The 19,446-nt window shown below is 40.3% G+C and overlaps 1 protein-coding gene across 1 annotated transcript in view; it reads right to left on the bottom strand.

Moving 5' to 3' along the window:
- The window catches only part of FAF1 (Fas associated factor 1), a 403,775-nt gene that overhangs the window by 146,170 nt on the left and 238,159 nt on the right, over positions 1 to 19,446 (bottom strand). Inside the window, exons 9-12 of the mRNA XM_054980952.1 lie at positions 14,214 to 14,309; positions 13,478 to 13,604; positions 10,372 to 10,435; positions 6,889 to 6,970 (exon numbers count right to left, since the gene is read on the bottom strand). Of these exons, the coding sequence (XP_054836927.1) occupies positions 6,889 to 6,970; positions 10,372 to 10,435; positions 13,478 to 13,604; positions 14,214 to 14,309 (369 nt within the window). The remainder of the gene's footprint in view (positions 1 to 6,888; positions 6,971 to 10,371; positions 10,436 to 13,477; positions 13,605 to 14,213; positions 14,310 to 19,446) is intronic.

The following is a 19,446-nucleotide window of genomic DNA, read 5'->3' as shown; positions in this document are numbered from 1 at the left end:
CAAGATTCTGTTCCTTTCTGGAGGTTTCAATAAAATTCAAGGGTTTTTTTTTATTTTGGGGTCAAATTAAGTAAGATGTCAGAAGGTCTATGACTAGCTCTTTCCAATATTTTTTAAAGATGAGATTCAGCTTCATGGGGTTGTAGTTTGGTTCAAGGCCACATAGGAATGGGAAAGGGTACCCCCCCTCATGGTTTAACTAACTGAAAACAACTCTTTAATGCATTGTTGCAGTTCTTTTTAAAATACAGGCAAATAACTTTATTTTTTCTTTACAGGGCTGACAAAAATGTGTGTGTGTGGGGGGGGAGTTTTCAAACAGTGAAAAACTGCAGAGTGCAGTACTTCCTGTGCAGTCCCTATCCAAACTGAGGACCTATCAATTTATCTAATTGTGTCCTGGACCACCCAGGCATTGCCTGGGACAACAAGTCATCATTGGAGGAGGAGGATCGCTGGCCCCCAAGCTCCTGTGATGCAGGTCCCTCAGGGGCCTCCCAAATGGACTAATCCAGCACTGGCATCATCTCCTGAGCCAACAGGGCCCTTAAGCTCAGACGCCCCAGCATGGGCCCACCTGCTAGTAGAACCGCCAAAGTTTCCCGATGGAACCTCAGCGCAGAGAAGGTGAAGGACTAGGATAGGAGCCTGGAGAAGTTGCTGGAGTGTGTGCTTGGTGGCCTGAGGCCCTCCAAACCCTGTTGAAGAAGTACCATGAAAGACTACTAAGGCATTGCAGGGTCTGGGCCCCATTACAACTCATGAGTAAAAGAGCTGGCTCAGCTTATGGAAAGGAGCCTAATGTGGGACTCAGCATTACCTGTAGGGGGAATTCCCTATATGAGGTTGCAGCAAGGCTGAAGCCAGTGTTGGATCAACTGGTTTACACTCTTGCTTACTACCTCACCAGTTGCCTGACCTATTTCTTGTGGATTCTTGTTGACAGACCTATGGACTGCCTTGGATGTTGCCTCTGGAATATTACATGACCCTAAACTGAGACCTTGAAATGCCTTTTGTACTTTGCTTCTAGATTATGTTATCTGACCCTGACCTTTGACTTTGACCCTGGACTTTGGACTGTGACACTAGAACTGCTGCTGTCTGGAAACCTGTTATTGCTGGGGTTTGTCTGCTGAGTGGAACAAACAGTCAACATGGCCCCATCTATGGATACTTAAATCCATGGATCAGGGTAATGTGCAGACTAGGAAGACTTTTCAGCAAGTTCAGGGGACCCCCGAGGATTAAAGAAAAATCTCAGAAGTGAAAAGGCAGGTAGGTGGAGGAGGAGCAGGACCTGCTGCTGCCACTGTCCCCTACAGATATTCTGGGAGATTTAGAGGTGGAGTCTCAGGAGGTTGGGGTTTGTGAAGGAGAGGGACCTCAGCAGTTTGCAAAGCCTCTCCAAAGCAAACATTTTATCCAGGGAAATTGATCTCCGCAGTCTGGAGATCAGCTGTGATTCTGGAAGATTTCCAGGCCTCAGGTGGAGGTTGGCAACATTAGAGAAGGGGGAAGGGAGGGAGAAGGAAAGAGAGAGAGGGAGGGGGAGAGAGAGAGGAGGAAGGATGAAAGGAGAGAAAAAGAGACAGGAAGTCAGAGAAAGGGTAGGAAAGGAAGAAAGAGACAAAGTTTGAGAAAAGGGATGGGGGAAGAGAGATGAGGAAATAAAAGTAAGGGGAATGGAATGACCCCTCCCTTGTGAGTTCTCATGAATACACACTTGTGCAGTTATAATTCATCTTTAAAGATGCTCCAAGATATGCCATCTCTATCCTATCTAGTATGACCCTTAGATAATCCAAAGAAGAAAGCAAGACTTCCCAATAAAATGAAACTTGAAAAAAGGAGTGAGGTTTATGTTTAGCCCCCTCCATATTCATAATCACTTTGGAATGAGGGGGCTCCATTTGCTAATTCGAGGACAGAGAACAAGAATTTGGGCTCAGAGACATTTATGGAAAGGCACACTCTTTAGCTAATATAATTATGCCCCCTCCCCCAGACACCTATCTGTTGGCAAGGCTCATACCTGAGCAGTCAAGCTCTGCTGCTGGGAATATTATTTATTTATTTATTTTATTCGATTTATACCCCGCCCTCACCATAGATGGGCTCAGGGCGGCTAACAACAACAGTATTCAGTGCATACATCATCCACAGCCAAAGTAATTTTGGAGAGCTTGGGGAAAATGAGGAGTAATTTTAATTGCAATATTTTCCTTTAAGGGTAGGAAAGATTCATGCCTACCCTGCCCTTCTACCTATCTGCACACAGATGCTGTGCTTCTGAGAATTTTTAAATGTGGCACTCATGCACATAAAAGTAATGAGCCAAGTGGGCTAGGTGAATCACATCAAATAGGAATTTTAGATAAGTACTTGAAGGTAGATCTGGGTTAAATTATATTTTAACTTCATACAGCTTCTTCTAATAATACAGTCTTTCCTCTTCCACAGTACATAAACAATACAGTACATTGGACACAGTTTACTCCCTATGTTGATGTCTCAGACAATGGAGAACTATATAAGCACCAAAAACATTCTAAAATCAATTCAAGGAAAGGTGTATTTAAAAAGTGTAAATTCATATATAGAAGGAAACAGTCATTTTATATTAGTTAATAATGCATTCTTGTTGATATCTGGAAAATTAAATTACAATGCATGTGTAGTTTAAGACGCAGAACTAAACTTCTTTAGAAAAGTAACTTCATGCTTTTTTAAAAAATTAGATCTAATCTTTCTTTATAGTCACAGAAATCTATTGGATGTTTTACCCATGAAGGAAAAGAAGCTGAAAGAAAGTAGTTCTTGTTTGATCACTGAAGATGAATTTGTACACAGCACCCTTGGCTCAGACAACAGTGAACATTCCTTATGAAAAAGAACAAGGTCTACATGCACTCTTGGCTGCGAAGTGCTCTCAAATTAAATCAGTTTGAAGTGGTTTTCATTAAGATGGATTGAGTGTGGCATCGTGAGAAACACTTTATCAAATGTAGTGTTTTACTTAGTGATTAACTATATTCCAGTTGATGAAGCTCTCCAAATCCTTCGTAATCCTGCCACTCCAATAAACATTTAATGAGCATATAAGTTCAAAAAGCCTAGCAGAGGATTTAAACCTTCAATCTTGTTTTTATTTACTCTGTGAACTCAATTTCTCACTTCAAGTTAAGAATGCTATTGCTTGAAGCTCATCTGTTACCCTGATAAAATTAAGTCCCCTCCACAGTTTAAATTAAAATATATGGTTTCAGTTTTCCATTTTTTTCCATAGACAAAATATATATTCTGGGAATTTTATGAAAAGATGACTAATTTGTAATAGTTATCCCTTATATAACCTTTCCTTTAGAAAAAGAAGGTTTGAAAAAGACAGCAACATCAGCAATAAGATAAAGTTGTACTACCTTTGGTAAACTTCAATCTATTATTCAAGTGTTTACTTGACACATTTAGCAGCTAAATTATAAGAAAAGCAATTGGCAACTGAAGCTTTCTACTATATTTAATCCTCTTTCTAGAAACAAAGTAAGACAACAATAAGATAATTTTGTTTGATTATGAAGTATCTTCTCTGAGTTATTGGTTTTCAAAATGTAAAGCAGCTTCTAGATTATGCAGGTAAAGGGTGCATGCAAAACCTTGGGAAGCTGTTTCTATAATTTTATATTAACTGTTGGTCGTATATACTTATTTTTCTGGGCTGTTTTGAAACATTTGAAATTGTATAGTGATGTAAAAATTATTAATGCATAGGTTATATCAATACTGAACCACAAGAAAATGGGATCACAAGCACGGTTTCTTCCAGAAGTCTTTTCAAGCAATATATATAATACAGGGAGTTTTCTCACGTATATCAAGCTCCATCAGCTCTATTATCAAATACCTTCAAATTACATGGAACAGAAAGGGAAAATAGGAATTCTAACTGTGAATTCCTATCCTCAAAAGCGGACATTCTAATACCTTCAGGGTTATTTCCTCCTTCAGGACAAAGAGGCAGGTCCAACATGCAGACTATTCCCTATAGAAGGCTCTTCCTTACAAGTCCACACTATAACAGAAAGCCAACTCTGACGAACTTCTCTTTCTAAATAGTACAAGACACCAACTTAAGGGGCAGGATTGGAACTGAACCCAGAATCTCTGCCTACTAGGGGTGTGGTCGGAAATAAGCAATTTCCAAAGCGGCAAGCCGCTTTAGAAATTGCTTCTTGGCTCACTTTGAAAAGCTCCGAAAAGATTTGGAGCACATTGAAGCTTCCCTGTACCCGTACCACAGCTTCCTCTTGACCTGATGGGGTGGGGGAGGGAGGGAATTCCCTGTCTTCCCTGCATCGAGTCAGTGAGCAGGGTGGCCAGTTTAAACTAGCCCCCTGCCGCTGCCTCCTCATCAACCGAGGCCAGGGAGGCGGGGAGTCTCTCTCCATCTCCTTGGCATCGGGTCAGCGGCCCGCCTCCCTGCTTCCCTACCGCTGCCTTCACCCACTACTGATGGGGCTGGGAACTCCCTCGCCCCAACAGCACCAGGTGAATGAGGCACCCGCAGCGAGGTGTGGGATGAAACGCGCCTCCCCGACGCCCCCTTCACCCACTGCTGATGGGGCCAGGGAACTCCCTCGCCCCAACAGCAGTGGGTGAATGGGGCGCTTGGGGGCGAGGCATAGGCGGAAGCGCGCCTCCCTGCTGCCCCCTTCACCCACTGCTGATGGGGCTAGGGAACTCCCTGGCCCCGACAGCAGCGTGTGAACAGGGTGCTTGGGGGCGAGGTAGAGGCTGAAGCCCACCTCCCCACCACTCCCTTCACCCACTCCTGACGGGGCCAGAGAAGTCCCTGGCCCCAACAGCAGCGGGTGAAAGGGGCAGCCCGGCAGCAAGGTGGAGTCTTAAGCCTACAACCTGACATTTCCTTCACTCAATACGAGAGGGGCGAGAGAATCTCCCCGTCCCTCATGCATTGGGAGAGTGGCCGCCGGCCTGCTGCATCCGGTGTGAGGAACAGGCAGATTCTCCCTTCCCTCTTGCCTCGGGAGACCGAGCGCCGTCAGGATGCTGCACCCAGTTCGAGAGGGGCAGGGAGATTCCCTTGCCCCTCTTGCAGCGACACAGAAAGGGGCATTTTAAGCCCAGCAGCCTCCACTCAGCCGCTGGTTGGCGAAACCCCCGACTAGCAGCTGATCCAGGAGTTTAAATGCCCCTTTCTGTGCTGCTGTGCAGCGGCATGAAAATGGGCATTTAAACTCCTTTACCCGAAGCTTCCCGAAGCTATACAAATAGCTTCGGGAATCTTTGATTCGGGTTTTCCGAAATGGACCCGGCATGCTGGGGCCGTTTTGGAAATCCTGAATCTTTGCGAATTGGGTCCAATTCGGGTATTTTTCCCAAATTGGATATCCGAATTGCACATCCCTACTGCCTACCTCCCCACATGCAGGCTACTGTCCAGAATAACAGGTCAATACCACTTGAAAATGAAAGTGGTGGATCAAATACCCTCCTGATTCTTTCTAAAATAGGAATGCACAGTAAGAATTCCGTTTTTTACCTCCAAAAGAAGCAGGAGGGCATTCCAAAATATTTGTGATATGAGATACTCCCTGAATGACACAAATAATACCTCAATGTTTCTAATTTTGGAAGTGCTGTTCCGGTAAATCCGAACAGCCCTCCAGATATCAAGCTTATCAAAATTCTGATCTTGCTGTAGGACCTCTGAATCACCTCTTGAGACCTATGAAATAAGAAGTTAATCTTTTGGGATATTCAAGAGGTGCCTCCTTGCCAGAATAAAAATATACATAGATTCAGATTAGCAGACAATACTTCCGTTTCTGAAACTCAACTTAATTGATGTGATGGCTACTAAGAAAGGAGGTTTGAATGTCAATTAAGTCAAGAAAATTTTGGCCATGGATTCAAAATGTAGCCCCATTAAGGTCCATGCTCACTTAACATGCTGGTAGAGAGAGGGGGCAAAAGAAAAAGAAAGAGGATGAGGAAATACATTTTTTAAAGTAAAGAAAAGAACTTAAGAGAAGAACCTAAGTAAATAACAATCTAGTAAAGCTGAGTCCGGTAGAGCTCAACTCAAATCCTGCTTCCTAGCTATGAGGCACGTATGTTGTGGGGGGCGGGGGGAGTAGTCCTTCCAGAGAAAGGAGTCTGCAGTTCACAAGATGGTTCTGCCTCCTCTTCCTCCTATGGATTCTAGAATTTCCTTCTGCCTCTTCTGAGGAATGACAGTACTATTGTGCTCAAGGCAGCTTACAAATAAAATCAAACAATAACATATCATCAATAAACACTACAGTACTCGGCATAAGAGGGAAAATACGGAAAAACTCTAAAGAAAAAACACAAAGTCAGCCAAATGCTTGGACCAAATAGATATGCCTTTTAGCCGCTGCTGAAAGGAGGTCAAAGATAGGGACATACAGGCCTTCAATAGAAGAATATTCAGGAAACAGGGAACAACAGCAGAAAAGGCTTTCCCTAGTGGCAGCCCTCCTCACTTCACCCAGAAGAGACACACAGAGGAGAGCCTGCAATGATGATTTCAATATTCAGACTAGATGGTTTACATGACTTTACACAAACATTTCTGACTTCCTTCATTATTCAGAGAGGAGCTGTGACTCGGTAGAAGAGCTTTGGATATGGAAGGTCCCAGATTCAATCACTGACATCTCCAGTTAAAAGGACTAGGCAGTAGGTGATATGAAAGACATCTGCCTGAGACCCTGGAGACCCACTTCCAGTCTGAGGAAAGAATACTGACTTTATTGGACAAATGGTCTGATTCAGTCCAGAAGGAATTTTAAAGACAGCTTCCCTTTCATCTTAGCAGTGTAGTACTAAAAATGGACTTACATCTCTGGCTTTTCCATAGAAGGCCTCTTGAAAAGCAGCCTCTAATGATCCAATAAAAAATACTGGATGGCAGTCGCCATATCTGTTTGAATACCAAAATATTTCTGTTAAAATATCATTTGACTTCTTTCTAAAAACAATGAAATTATGACATCTCTCATACAGCAATACTTAAGATATTTTACTGGCAGACTTTAGACAATCAACAGCTCAGTCAACATAAGCATTACAATTTCTCTTACATTGTAACAACTTGAAACATTTAATTTTAAACAGGATTTCTCAAGAAAATATATATGTTCTTAGTATTTTTCAGCGACAGAAGACAGAATAAATAACAGTATAAATTTCCCAAGATGTGTTCTGCAATGTTAGCAAAAAATAAAACAATCCAAATTGCTACACTACATTAACTGTGTCTTGCAATGTTTACAGAAAACAGTCACCCCTAGAAGTCTCCAGTAATTGAATCAGGCATTGTTGTACAAGGAAGGAAGGAAGGAAGGAAGGAAGGAAGGAAGGAAGGAAGGAAGGAAGGAAGGAAGGAAGGAAGGAAGGAAGGAAGGAAGGAAGGAAGGAAGGAAGGAAGGAACAATAAGAAAGGCATTCTTTTTAATTCTGAATTTTTAAAAGACTGAACTATATATGATGCTAGAATTTAGTGACTGTAATTCGCAGCATGTAATTTAGTCCTTAAAAAGCAGCCGGGGGTGGGGGTGCAGATAAGGGGGGGAAGTCACAGTACTGGAGAAGTGAGAGGGTTAATTGTTGTCCCCCCACATTATGGATGTCAGGTATCTGCCACTGGCAGACAAACTCCCAGTGGTTTGCACTGGAGATTGGTGGGAGGAGGCAAGCCACCCCAGCAACCACCCACCACTGGCATACAGCCAGTGCTCCCAGCCCTGCTTGTGATGACATCACTTCCAGAAGTGACATAATCGTGCTAGGAGTTTTGAGTCAATTCTTAAAAAATCAACTGTGGCAGGAAGCCCATGTCCTGCACCTGTCCTGCACCTCACATGATGATGTCACTTCTGGAAGTGATATCAACATGCAGAGGCAGGGAGCGCACGTAATCGGTTTTTCTTGCCCATCAACATTCAGCACAGAGAGAGATGCTGCTGAGAGGAGACCTTTAAAATAATAGCTTGAAACTTTTTTCTCCCCCACCTCTTATTTATTTGGTAAAATCAAGTTGTAGTGAACTCAAATCTTGGCAACTGTTTTGTGTCATTGTATCCTTGCCATAACAAAGGTTTCCTTTTTCTCAGAGACAGTGAGGAAGTCTTTATAGGAACAGGTTCCTCTTCTCTGAATCAGTGAAGTTGCTCTTAATCAGGAAGTACTGGTTAGACTGTCACATTTGAATTGGGAGCTCATGATTCGTATCTCCACTCAGCTATGAGGTTCCAACTACTTTCTCTCAGCCTAATCTTCCATGATGTGGGGATAAAAGGATACAGAGGAAATTGTTAATCTGTCCTTGAGCTCTGGGATTTTCCTGGAGTCATTGAAGGAGGTGGTAGTGCAGTTTTTATTAAAGAAACCATCTTTGGATCCTCTTGATCCAACCAATTACTGCCCAGTTTCGAACCTTCCGTTTCTGAGTAAGGTCATTGACAGGGCGGTGGCAGAACAACTCCAGGTATTCCTGGAGGATTCCTCTATCCTGAGACCATTCCAATACGGCTTCTGACCTGGTCATGGCACTAAGACAGCAATGGTCGCCCTCACAGATGATCTGTGACATCACCTGGACTGGGGCAGGTCAGTGCTGCTGTTACTTTTAGATCATACAGCTGCATTTGACATGGTTGATTATGATCTTCTGACCCATCACCTCACTGCTGTGCGAGGGCTGAGCTCTTTTCTTCATGGTTGGGGACACAGAGTGGAGCTAGGGGAACAGATGTCACCCATCGGTGTACGGCATCCCTCATGGGGCAATTCTGTCCCTCATGTTGTTTAACATCTATATGCACCCACTCGCCCAGGTGATCCGCAGTTTTGAGCTGGGTTGTCACCAATTATGCGGATGACACCCAGCTGTATCTATTGATGGATAGCCAGCCGGACACTGTGCTGGATGTCTTGGCCCAAGGTCTGAAGGCTGTGGCAGTATAGTTGAGGCAGAGCTGCCTGAAACTGAATTCCCTGAAGACAGAGGTCTTGCATCTGGGTCATAGGGCAATGGGTTTGGAAATTTGGCTCCTGGCCCTTCATGAAGTGCAACTCTGGCCTTTGTCAATGGTGAAGAGCCTAGGTTTGTACTTGGACCCCATGCTTTCAATGGAGGTCCAGGTCACGGCTGTTGCCTGATCTGCCTTCTTCCACCTTCAGCAGGTCAAGCAACTGATGCCCTACCTCTCATCTCAGGATTTAGCTTTGGTGATCCATACAATGGCCACCTCCAGATTAGACTACTGTAAGTCGCTCTATGATAGGCTGCCCTTGGGCCTGACCCAGAAGTTACAGCTAGTCCAGAATGCAGCGGCACGGGTCCTTATTGAGACTCCATTCAGAGCACATATTCACCCTGTGCTGTGCCAGTTGCACTGGTTCCCAGCTGAGTTCTGGATCCAGTTCAAGGTGTTGGTTTTGGTGTTCAAAGCTCTTAACAGACTGGGGCCAACATACCCATGAGACTGCCTTTCCCAGTATGTTCTCTGCAGGGCCTTGTGCTCTGCAGGTAAACAATTACTGATGGTCCCCAGCCTGAGGGACGTTTGTCTGTCCTCAACCAGGGCCGCGGCCTTCTCAGCTCTGGCCCTAGTCTGGTGGAATGCACTCCCATTGGAGATCCGGGCCCTGTGGAATCTGTTACAGTTCCGCAGGGCCCGTAAGATGGAGTTGTTCCACTGGCCCTTTGGTTGAGAGCTGACATTTTGTCCCCTCTTTGACTGCTACACCTTGTTCTGTCCTGCCCTGCACTCAACTATGGCTGCAAACTGAAGTTTTATACTTTTAAAGTGGCTGGTGTGATTATTGACAACTCTGAAATTGGAACTTGATTATATTGATTTTATTTCCTGTTTCCTTTTTACAATTGCATGTGTTTTACCTGCATTTATTGTTACTTACCATTGTTGTTAGCCACCCTGAGCTCATTCACAGGGAAGGCAGAATATAAATCTAATAAAAATAATTAATTAAATAAAATGTATGCCACACTAAGGACCTTGCAGGAAGAAGAAGACAAGAAATGCAACAGACAGAAGAAGTACAAAGCTCTGGTTATAGTATGCCTGCTCACTGGGTAAATTAGCAATCTCAAACTTTCAGAGTTATACTAGGAAAAAATTACACTAGGAAAAAAATTGCCTTATTTTAGATTTACAAGCAAATCTTTTTCTAAAGAACTTAGTATTTTAATTTTTTATAATTACCATTTTAACCAAATACTTCATAAAAATATAATTTGCATGCTATTTCTACAGTAAGAGTTCATGCTAATAGGCCATGTATAGTTACACGCCTAACCTTGAAGAAAATTCTGCAGTGAATTGCAATAAGGCATCTCCTTCATTTTCAGCATTGTCTGGCACTAAAAAAGGAGAGGAAAATATTAGAATGTACTAACACACAATTTTAAAACATTCTTTTGGAGTTACAACATAAACTATAACAAACATGTGCTAAACCTTTCACAGAAAAAAAATCCAGAAATAATTCCCCTAAATCCAGAGGATAGAGAGCTGGAATTAAGATTTTGGTCTGAAGGACAATGGTTCAAATTGAGGGATTTTTGAGTTCTAATCCCTTGAAGCAATCTGATTTTCAGAGGAACACTAACATCAGTCCTCTGACCATCATACACCCCTTCTAACTCAGGTATTTTGTTGTCTAATTTGTATATTCTTCTGGAATGAAAATCTAAGCACGAAATTTTGTTGCTCAAGAGGAATCTTCACAATTGTACTAGCTGCAATCTCCAAAGTCTCCAAAATCTTCAACAAGCACATTTTGCAGGAAACCCTACCCATGTAGATTACAAAACAATGCAAAGTGGACATTATTTCTGGTAGGCCCCATCTTTCACTATGAATGACATTCATTTGTGAGGTCACGAGTAGATCTTTTCATGAGTCCTATATTCTAGCAAGAAGAGGAGTGAAGGCTTCAAACTGAAAGATGATGAAGCACAGCAAAGTGTCAGGAGACAATGATTTACCTCTGGTCTGGTTCCTGTGCAGATAGGACAGCTACCATAGGGGCCATACCCAGGACGCTCTCAAGCAGCCTCTTGTCACTGGGAATAGCAATAGGGGCAACCACAATGATGCCTGCTCAAAAGGCACAACCAAGGAGGCTCAACATGAAGGAGGGACGAGGCTTGAACTGGCATGAGCTGAGTGTTGTGGACCAAGGACAACAAGCTGGGGAAGCTCAACCGGGGCAAGCCCCGCCAGGACAGCTGCTGACTTTAAAACAGTCAGGTGGTGAGTTATGAGAAAAGGATGGGTGACCACTGGGCTTGTGCGGAATGCACAACCCTATTTAGAGGGAGGAGGAAGTACACAGACATGCTTCCTAGTGCAAGGACTGAGACCCCTGAGGTCTTGGAGCTTGGAGATGGTGTCAGGCTAGAAGAGGCCGCCCTTACTGTACCCAACCTTTTGTTTTATTATTTTAGTTTCTTAGTGCATGATAGGACATGAAGGAGAGGAACAGGAGTATGGTGCTGTACAGGACTTTTTTTCTGGGGAAAAAGGTGGGGGAACTCTCACCTGGGGCAACTCCTGGGGAGAAGGTGGCGCCCCTGTTATTACATGTGCGTGCGCACAGTGCGCAAGCTCTCCTGGGACTGTGCAATTATATCACTTCCGGGAAGTGGCATCATCACGCAGGCTGTGGCTGCCCCCAAAATGCCCCCGTGTTCCACAGGGGGCCCAATTCGGCCCAGATTAGGCTGAATTCGGTCTGAATCAGGCCTGAATCGGCCCAGAATCGACACCCCACACTCCTGACCACAGAGCAATCTATGTCAAATATATTCAGAAGATGAAAATTTACTGATATGTTTGTTTTTTGGCTTCAAGGTTTAACCACATTCCTAGGTACTGTTTTATTCATTTTCCCATTACATTCTATCTCCAGTCTTCATTTTATGTCCAGTTTTCTGCCTTCACAGGATTTATGATATAGAATTGTGGAACTATAATACTATTTCATGTCTGGGAAAACATATAGGCATACAGAAGGCAGAAAGGGAACACAGGTTAAAAGTTGCTGAGATTACTTATTGAAAACCTACTTAAAATCTGATGCTAGTCCTAAAAGCAGAAGTTGAAGTATGAGGAATAAACATGGCAAAACATACTCTCAAAGCTGATACTACCAGTAATACATGCCATTACCTTCCAGAGCCTTTCTGGCTACAGAAGTGAGTTGGAGAAGATAATTAACAGTGTACTGGGTGGGTCCATGAGCATGACACTCACACGTTATTAATTTCTTCAGTAAATTGTTTTTCCCAAGTAAATATAATTTAATATTCCATCTCTAAATTGTGGCTAGGCTTGCCACCTCCCCCTTCCTGCCCAGAGAGGGGGAACCATCATCACCACCTGCCGCCCACCAGCTTTGCTCAGTTGGCCAGCAGGAGAAAAAGGCACACGGGGTGAGAAGCATGTGCACTCCAGCACTCCCCCATTGGAGGAGCTATGGATTGCACTGAAGCCCAATTAATTAAAAATCACCTCAAAATGGGCAATTTTTAATAACTCTGGCTTCAGCATGACCCACAGCTTCGTCACATCAGAAAATAACATCATTTTCTAGCAAGAAGGGGAAGCTGAGGGCTACGCCGAGGTCCAGTTCATTAAAAATTGCCTATTTGGAGGAGATTTGTAATTAATCTGGATTCGGTGTGACCCACAGCTCCCCTATTGTGCCAGAAAATGACATCATTTTCTGACATGAGGCAGGACAGCATGTGCATGAAGAGCATGTGCAGGAGATAAGTACCTTTCCTCCCCCTCCCCATTTTGGCCCCCAGGTACCTGGCAACCCTAATTGTGGCTTCTCCACCATTGAAGAGAAAAGCCTTCCTGGGCCCAATAATGCTATTACTGTCAGACTTAAAATCTTCATGCATCAACCTTGAACATTTTATCAAGCGTAAATTTTAAAATATTTTTGATATTATTTATCATTTCTACTGTGATCATCCTCCTTTACTTTACAATTTCTATTTCATTTATCCCAAGATATTGGCCCTCATAAGTTGACGCTAAATGGAAGCTCTTCTCTGAGTGTTGTATCCAGTATTCATTTATACAAGGTAGCATTCTTATGGCCCCTTGTCCTCTCAGTTTAGGAAAGCTGACTACCATTGAAGCAAGCACAGAAACAATACACTGGATTAGATCCAAAGCCTCCCTTCCATGAAGTCTGTTCTGCAACTTAACAGAAGAAATCATTTGATTCTGTATCATAGGAGAGAATCATTGGTTCCAAACCACAATATCCTTAGAAAAGGTTTTACAAAAAACAACACCACAGTGGAACAACAGAGTATCTCTTATTATTTATTCTAGCAACACAGCGTCATACTATTGACGGCAGAAGGGATTACATTGCTTACTCATTGGAGATTTCCTCAGTGCTGATGATGCCATCCCAAACATCTCTCCATCATCCACTCCAAACTCTGTAGCATCTTCAAAGTCATCTCCATCACTGTCACTAACCATATGTACATCTGTACATTGCTAGTTAAAAAAATATTAATTATAAAACCCAAGAAGTACATATTTCAATACCAGTAACTTCCAATATCTAAGTATTGAAGCTAACAAGCTGTGAAGAAATGTCACATATGTGATTTGAATGTGATTTGAACAATGTAGAAAAAATCATCTACTTCACTAAAATGATAACACCAAGATAAAATTAGTTTTTGCAATTCTTTGTGTTATATGTGATTAAATTTTCATTTCTGAGAGAGAGAAAAGGTATGTCTGATTTGAGATCCTTTTCTCTCTCCAATCTAAGATAAGCATTTATATCTAAAAAATTTAATCTAATTAATTTGCCCAGACTCTTTAAAAAAATCATTTGAGCCTCACCTCTGGCAGCAGTTGCTCGATAATAACATTTAATTTTTATTTTTTAGCTTATAATTCTCAACTAAATGTGCTATGAGAGCTTTGTTTTAATTTTTCTTTTTCTCTGATCAATATGTCCAAGCAGCACCTATTATGTGATAGTATGAATCAAACTCAGTGCTATATACTAAAATCTGGAGAACAAGTTCAGTTTCAATCTAGGCTTAAAGATGTAGTCTGAATCACCAGATGAATTTATTGTTTTGCTTTTACCTCTTCTGACTGTTCTCTGGTTTGCGTTGGCAAGGATCTTCTTCCAACTATAAGTCGGTGGCAAGGATAAGAGATCCCAGATGCTGCTAGAGTAATCTGAAAACAAGACAACAGATCATTACATTGTATGTCTAATTTCCAGATTTTTTAGGAACACATACCGTAGTAAACTTCAATGAACAAATATTAAAAGGCAAGAAGCGAGGCATTCAAATACTATCAGGCACAAAAGTTGTTATGCAAAAACTGACTAGACAAAAGAATGAACATTGCTTATAATACCACAGTATCACCCTATTAAATAATACACTTTATGCCCCAAATTGATGAACAACAGTTACAGGTAAGTGCAACTTTGTTTGCATAGTTGTGTCTACTGTGCAGTCCCACATAGGAAATTAGTGAGCTGACTTAGCCAGGAGGAGGACTCTTCAGGACTGCCTTTCCTACAACTGCATCCCATCTGTAGTCTACATCAATGGTATAATGTTTGATTCTGCTTATCCTCCTTTTCCGCACTGCTCGTCACTTAACTCTGATTGCTAGTAAGAAATTACAATATTGCTTTCATATAATTACTACATTCAAATCTTTATATTTGTTTCTCATCCAGTTGTAAAAAGGGGTCCATGGTACAGCAAAATCTTCTTCCATTTGTCCTTTCGTTAATAAAGTTAGTTTGTCTAGTTCCGCATTCTCCATTATCTTCGCTATTAACTCCTGCTGGGGTATTACTGGTCTTTTCCAATAAAATGCTAGTAGAATTCTTGCTGCTGTCACTACATGTGTAATAAAATATTTCTGATCTTTGTCCAAATCTTCTGGTATACAAGAGTATTTCAGGTTTCAATGGAATTACAATCCGTAAAATTGTTTGTAAAAGTCTATGAACCATTATCCAAAATTTATGTACCTCTTTGCAAGACCACCACATATGATAAAATGTTCTCTTATGTTTCTCACCCTTCCAGCAGTTATTAGATACATTTTTATACATTTTGGCAAGTCTATCCGGTGTTAAATACCATCTATAGAATATCTTATATAAGTTCTCTTTAAATGACACTGACTTGGTTATTTTAACATTCACTTTCCATACCTTATTCCATTGCATTGGATCTATACTATATCCTAATCTGTGTGTCCATTTGTTCTTATATTCTTCTACCCCTTCATTTTTTCTTCATTTGCATTAGAAATATATACATCTTTTTAATCAGCTTTTCATCTGAATCACCTAACAGTTTTTCAAAAGTATTTTGCTCTAAGTGGAAACCTCCCATTTTTTTATCTTTATTATATCTAGATTCTACCTGGGTCCTTGATCACCAATTTAAATTGAAGCCTTGTTTCTGTAATTCGTCTTTTGTTTTCAATTTTCCTTCATCATCTGATAAGTCTTTATACCTAATCAACCTGTCTACTGAGAATACATTAGGTTGTGGGAACGCTTCTAAAGGTGATACCCATTGTGGAGTTTTAGAGTAAATCTATGGTATAGTTCTTTCCCATACTGATATAAGGGACTTTCTAATCCAATGGTTCTTAAAATATTTGTGACCCTTCGTTTTCCTGTACCATAGAAAAGCATGCCATCCCAACTGCAAATCATACCCTTTTATTGCCAAAAGTCATTGATTTTCTAAGAGTATCCACTCTCTTGCCCATACTAAGCAACACACTTTATACATTTTCCAGTCCGGTAAAGCAAAACCTGCATTTTCTTTCACATCTTGAAGTGTTTTCAATTTAATTCTTGGTTTCTTCCCTTGCCAAATAAATTTGGACACTGCCTTATTTAGCTCTTCAAAAAAGAATTTGTTAATACATATTGGGATAGTTTGGTACAGAAATATAATTCATGGTAGTATATTCATTTTGACAGTTGCAATTCTTCCCAACAGCGAGAGATGAAGTCCTTTCCATCTTTCTAGATCCTTTTTGATCTCTTGAAGCAACTTCCCATAGTTATCTTTCATTAACAAACTGCACTTCGCTGTTAAGTATACCCCTAAATATTTTACTTTCTTCTCTAGCTGAAATCCAGTCAGTCTAATTACTTCCATATTTTGGGGTGTTGTCATATTTTTAGTTACCACTTATGTTTTCTGATAATTAATCCTCATTCCGGTCATCGAGCCATATTCTTTAAGATGGTACATTAGTTGTTCTATTGACTCTAACGGTTCCTCAAGTATGAATAATAAATCATCCGCAAAAGCTTGTACTTTATATTTATGGCCCTTGACAGTGGCTCCTTTAATTATCGCATCACTCCTCACAGTTCTCATCAGTATTTCCAACATCAGAATAAATATTAATGGTGAGAGGGCAGCCCTGTCTTGTTCCTTTTTCTTTTCTTTTTTTTAATAAATTTTTATTGGGTGAGTTAATACATAAGTCATTTCATACATAATCTATTATCCCCCATATCCTAGTTTCCCCCACCCACTCCTCCCCCTTTTTCTTTGTAGACTTCCAACAGTTTTCCAACCCCTTATCTAATTATATCTACTATATATTGTTATATTATTTAAAATAAAATGTTATTTCTTAATACCATTCTCTTATCTTAAACTCACAAATATATATTCCCTCTGTAAAGATCACTTTACCCCCCCTTTAAAAATTCTCCAATATACATTATTTCCCTTTGACATCCCACTTCTTTTCCAAATACAATTTAAATTTCCCCCAGTTAATAAAGAATTCTTCAGACTCTTGTTCTCTCATTTTCTTTGTCAGCTTGTCCATCTCAGCCATATACAACAATTTTTGGATCCAATTTTCTATTGTTGGTATTTCTTGAGTCTTCCATAATTGTGCATATACCATCCTTGCCGCCGCCGTCATGTAAAACATTAGCGTTCTATCTTGGATCACAAACTCTTCTAAACTTATGCTTAGCAACAACAACTCTGGGTTTTTGTTCACTTTTTTCTGCAATATTTCTTACATAACCTCAACAATATTCCCCCAGAATTGTTTAGCCAGTTCACAAGTCCACCACATATGATAAAACGAACCTTCTTGTTTTTTACATTTCCAACATTTGTCTGACATTTGACTATTCCCATAAGCTAATTTCTTAGGCATTAAATACCATCTATATATCATTTTATATACATTCTCCTTTATATTAGTACGTTGATATTTTTAATGTATTTTTCCACAAGTACTCCCATGCATCCATTGTGATGTCTCTATTACAATTTATAGCCCACTTTACCATTTGCACTTTAACTGTTTCATCCTCAGTAAACCACTTTAACAAAATTTTATACATTTTAGATATCATTTTTCCCCCTCTTGTAATAAACATTCTTCTAGTTCCGAGTTATTTGTTCTGAATCCTGATTTTCTGCGATCAGAGTCATACAAATCTTTAATTTGTCTATATTGGAACCACCCATAATGAAATGGTAGTTCCTCATTTGCTTTAATTATAACTGCTTTTTGCTCCAATTTCAAGATTTCTTTATAAGTCAACCACTCCTCGCCATTATATTCCATTTTCGGGTTAATAACTTCATCCGGTACAATCCACAATGGGGTTTCTTCATTTAAGTATCTCTTATATTTTTGCCAAACAATGAATAAATTCCGTCTCACATAATGATGTAAAAACATAGCATCTGCCTTGACCTTGTCATACCATAAATACGCATGCCATCCAAATATTTTTTTATAACCTTCCAACGACAGTAGTTTATGATTCTTTAATGTCATCCACTCCTTCAACCAAACTAAACAAATTGCTTCATGATATAGTCTCAAGTTAGACAATTGTAATCCACCTCTTTCCTTGGCATCAAGCAAGATCTTGATTTTCACTCTTGGTTTCTTGCCTGCCCACACAAAATTTAATATCTTCCTCTGCCATTTTTCAAATTGCTTTTTATCTTTTACTATTGGTATTGTTTGCAGCAAAAACATCATCCTTGGCAGCACATTCATTTTAATCACCGCAATTCAACTTAACCATGACAAATGTAATTTGTTCCATTTAATCATATCACGATCTATCTGCTGCCACAACTTGTCATAGTTATTCTTAAACAAATCATTCTTCATTGTCTTGTTCCTTTTTCAATCCAAATCATTTCCGTCCAATCATCATTAATAACTACTTTTGCTTTTTGCTTCTCATATATGGCTTCAAGTCCATCAATACTCCTCTGATAACTGCCTTATAAGTATCCCAAACTTTATGAGTTGGGACGGTATTATTCAAATTATACTGCATAAAGAATTTGGTCTCCTTTTGTAACAGTTCTAAATTGCCCTTTTGCTGCAGCAAATCCTCATTTATTCTCCATCCTTGTCTTTTGGTGCATTTTCCAAACTTCCACATAATTGGATTATGATCTGAGCCTACTTTTGGCATTATTTCCACATCTTTTGTCCATACAGCCAAATCCTTAGAGGCCCAGATCATATCAATTCTTGATAATGTCAAGTGTCTTGGTGAAAAATATGTATACTGCTTTGCTTTAGAATTATTCCTTCTCCAAATATCCTCCAAATTCTCCTGATCCTTCATTTCAAAGAAGGATTTTGGCAATAATCCTCTTTTGTGCACCCTTTGTTTTTTTATCAACATCTTAAGCCGTAACTCTATTAAAATCACCTGCCAAAATTATTTGTGAGTAAGTTAATCCATCCAGTTGTTTCTGTAAATCCTTTAAAAAATTGTCCTTAGCTCCATTTGGTGCATAAATCCCAATCAGCAAAATCTTTTCCGTATTCCAAATAATTTCCACAGCTATGTATCTTCCTTCCACATCGTTAAATATCATTTTAGGTTGCAGTTCATCTTTAATATACAGAACTACTCCTCTTTTTTTTTGCTTCAATGAAGCTGCAAGTTCCCTTCCCAATTTCGCATTTTTTAAATATTTCACATCTTGTTTCTTAATATGGGTCTCTTGTAAGCAAATTATATTACAATGCTGTTTGGATAGCCAATGGAAGATAGTTTTACGTTTAGAAGGTGAATTAAGTCCATTTACATTCCAAGATATGATTTTGCACTCCATGATCAAATTCTAGATCTTTTAGGTAAGTCTTTTTCATTGTCCATAAAGAATCTCTCCATCTCATGACTGGACCTAATTGTCTTTTTAGCTGTTTGAAATTCAAAACTCAAACCCTCTGGTATTTCCCATCTGTATCTAATATTCAAATCCTTCAACATTTGAACCAATTCTCTGTATTTCTTCCTCTCCAACAA

Source organism: Eublepharis macularius, chromosome 5, assembly GCF_028583425.1.
Source record: "Eublepharis macularius isolate TG4126 chromosome 5, MPM_Emac_v1.0, whole genome shotgun sequence".
Lineage (NCBI taxonomy): Eukaryota > Metazoa > Chordata > Lepidosauria > Squamata > Eublepharidae > Eublepharis > Eublepharis macularius.
Note: the sequence above shows the minus strand (reverse complement) of the source record. Positions and strands in the feature narration are given on the sequence as shown.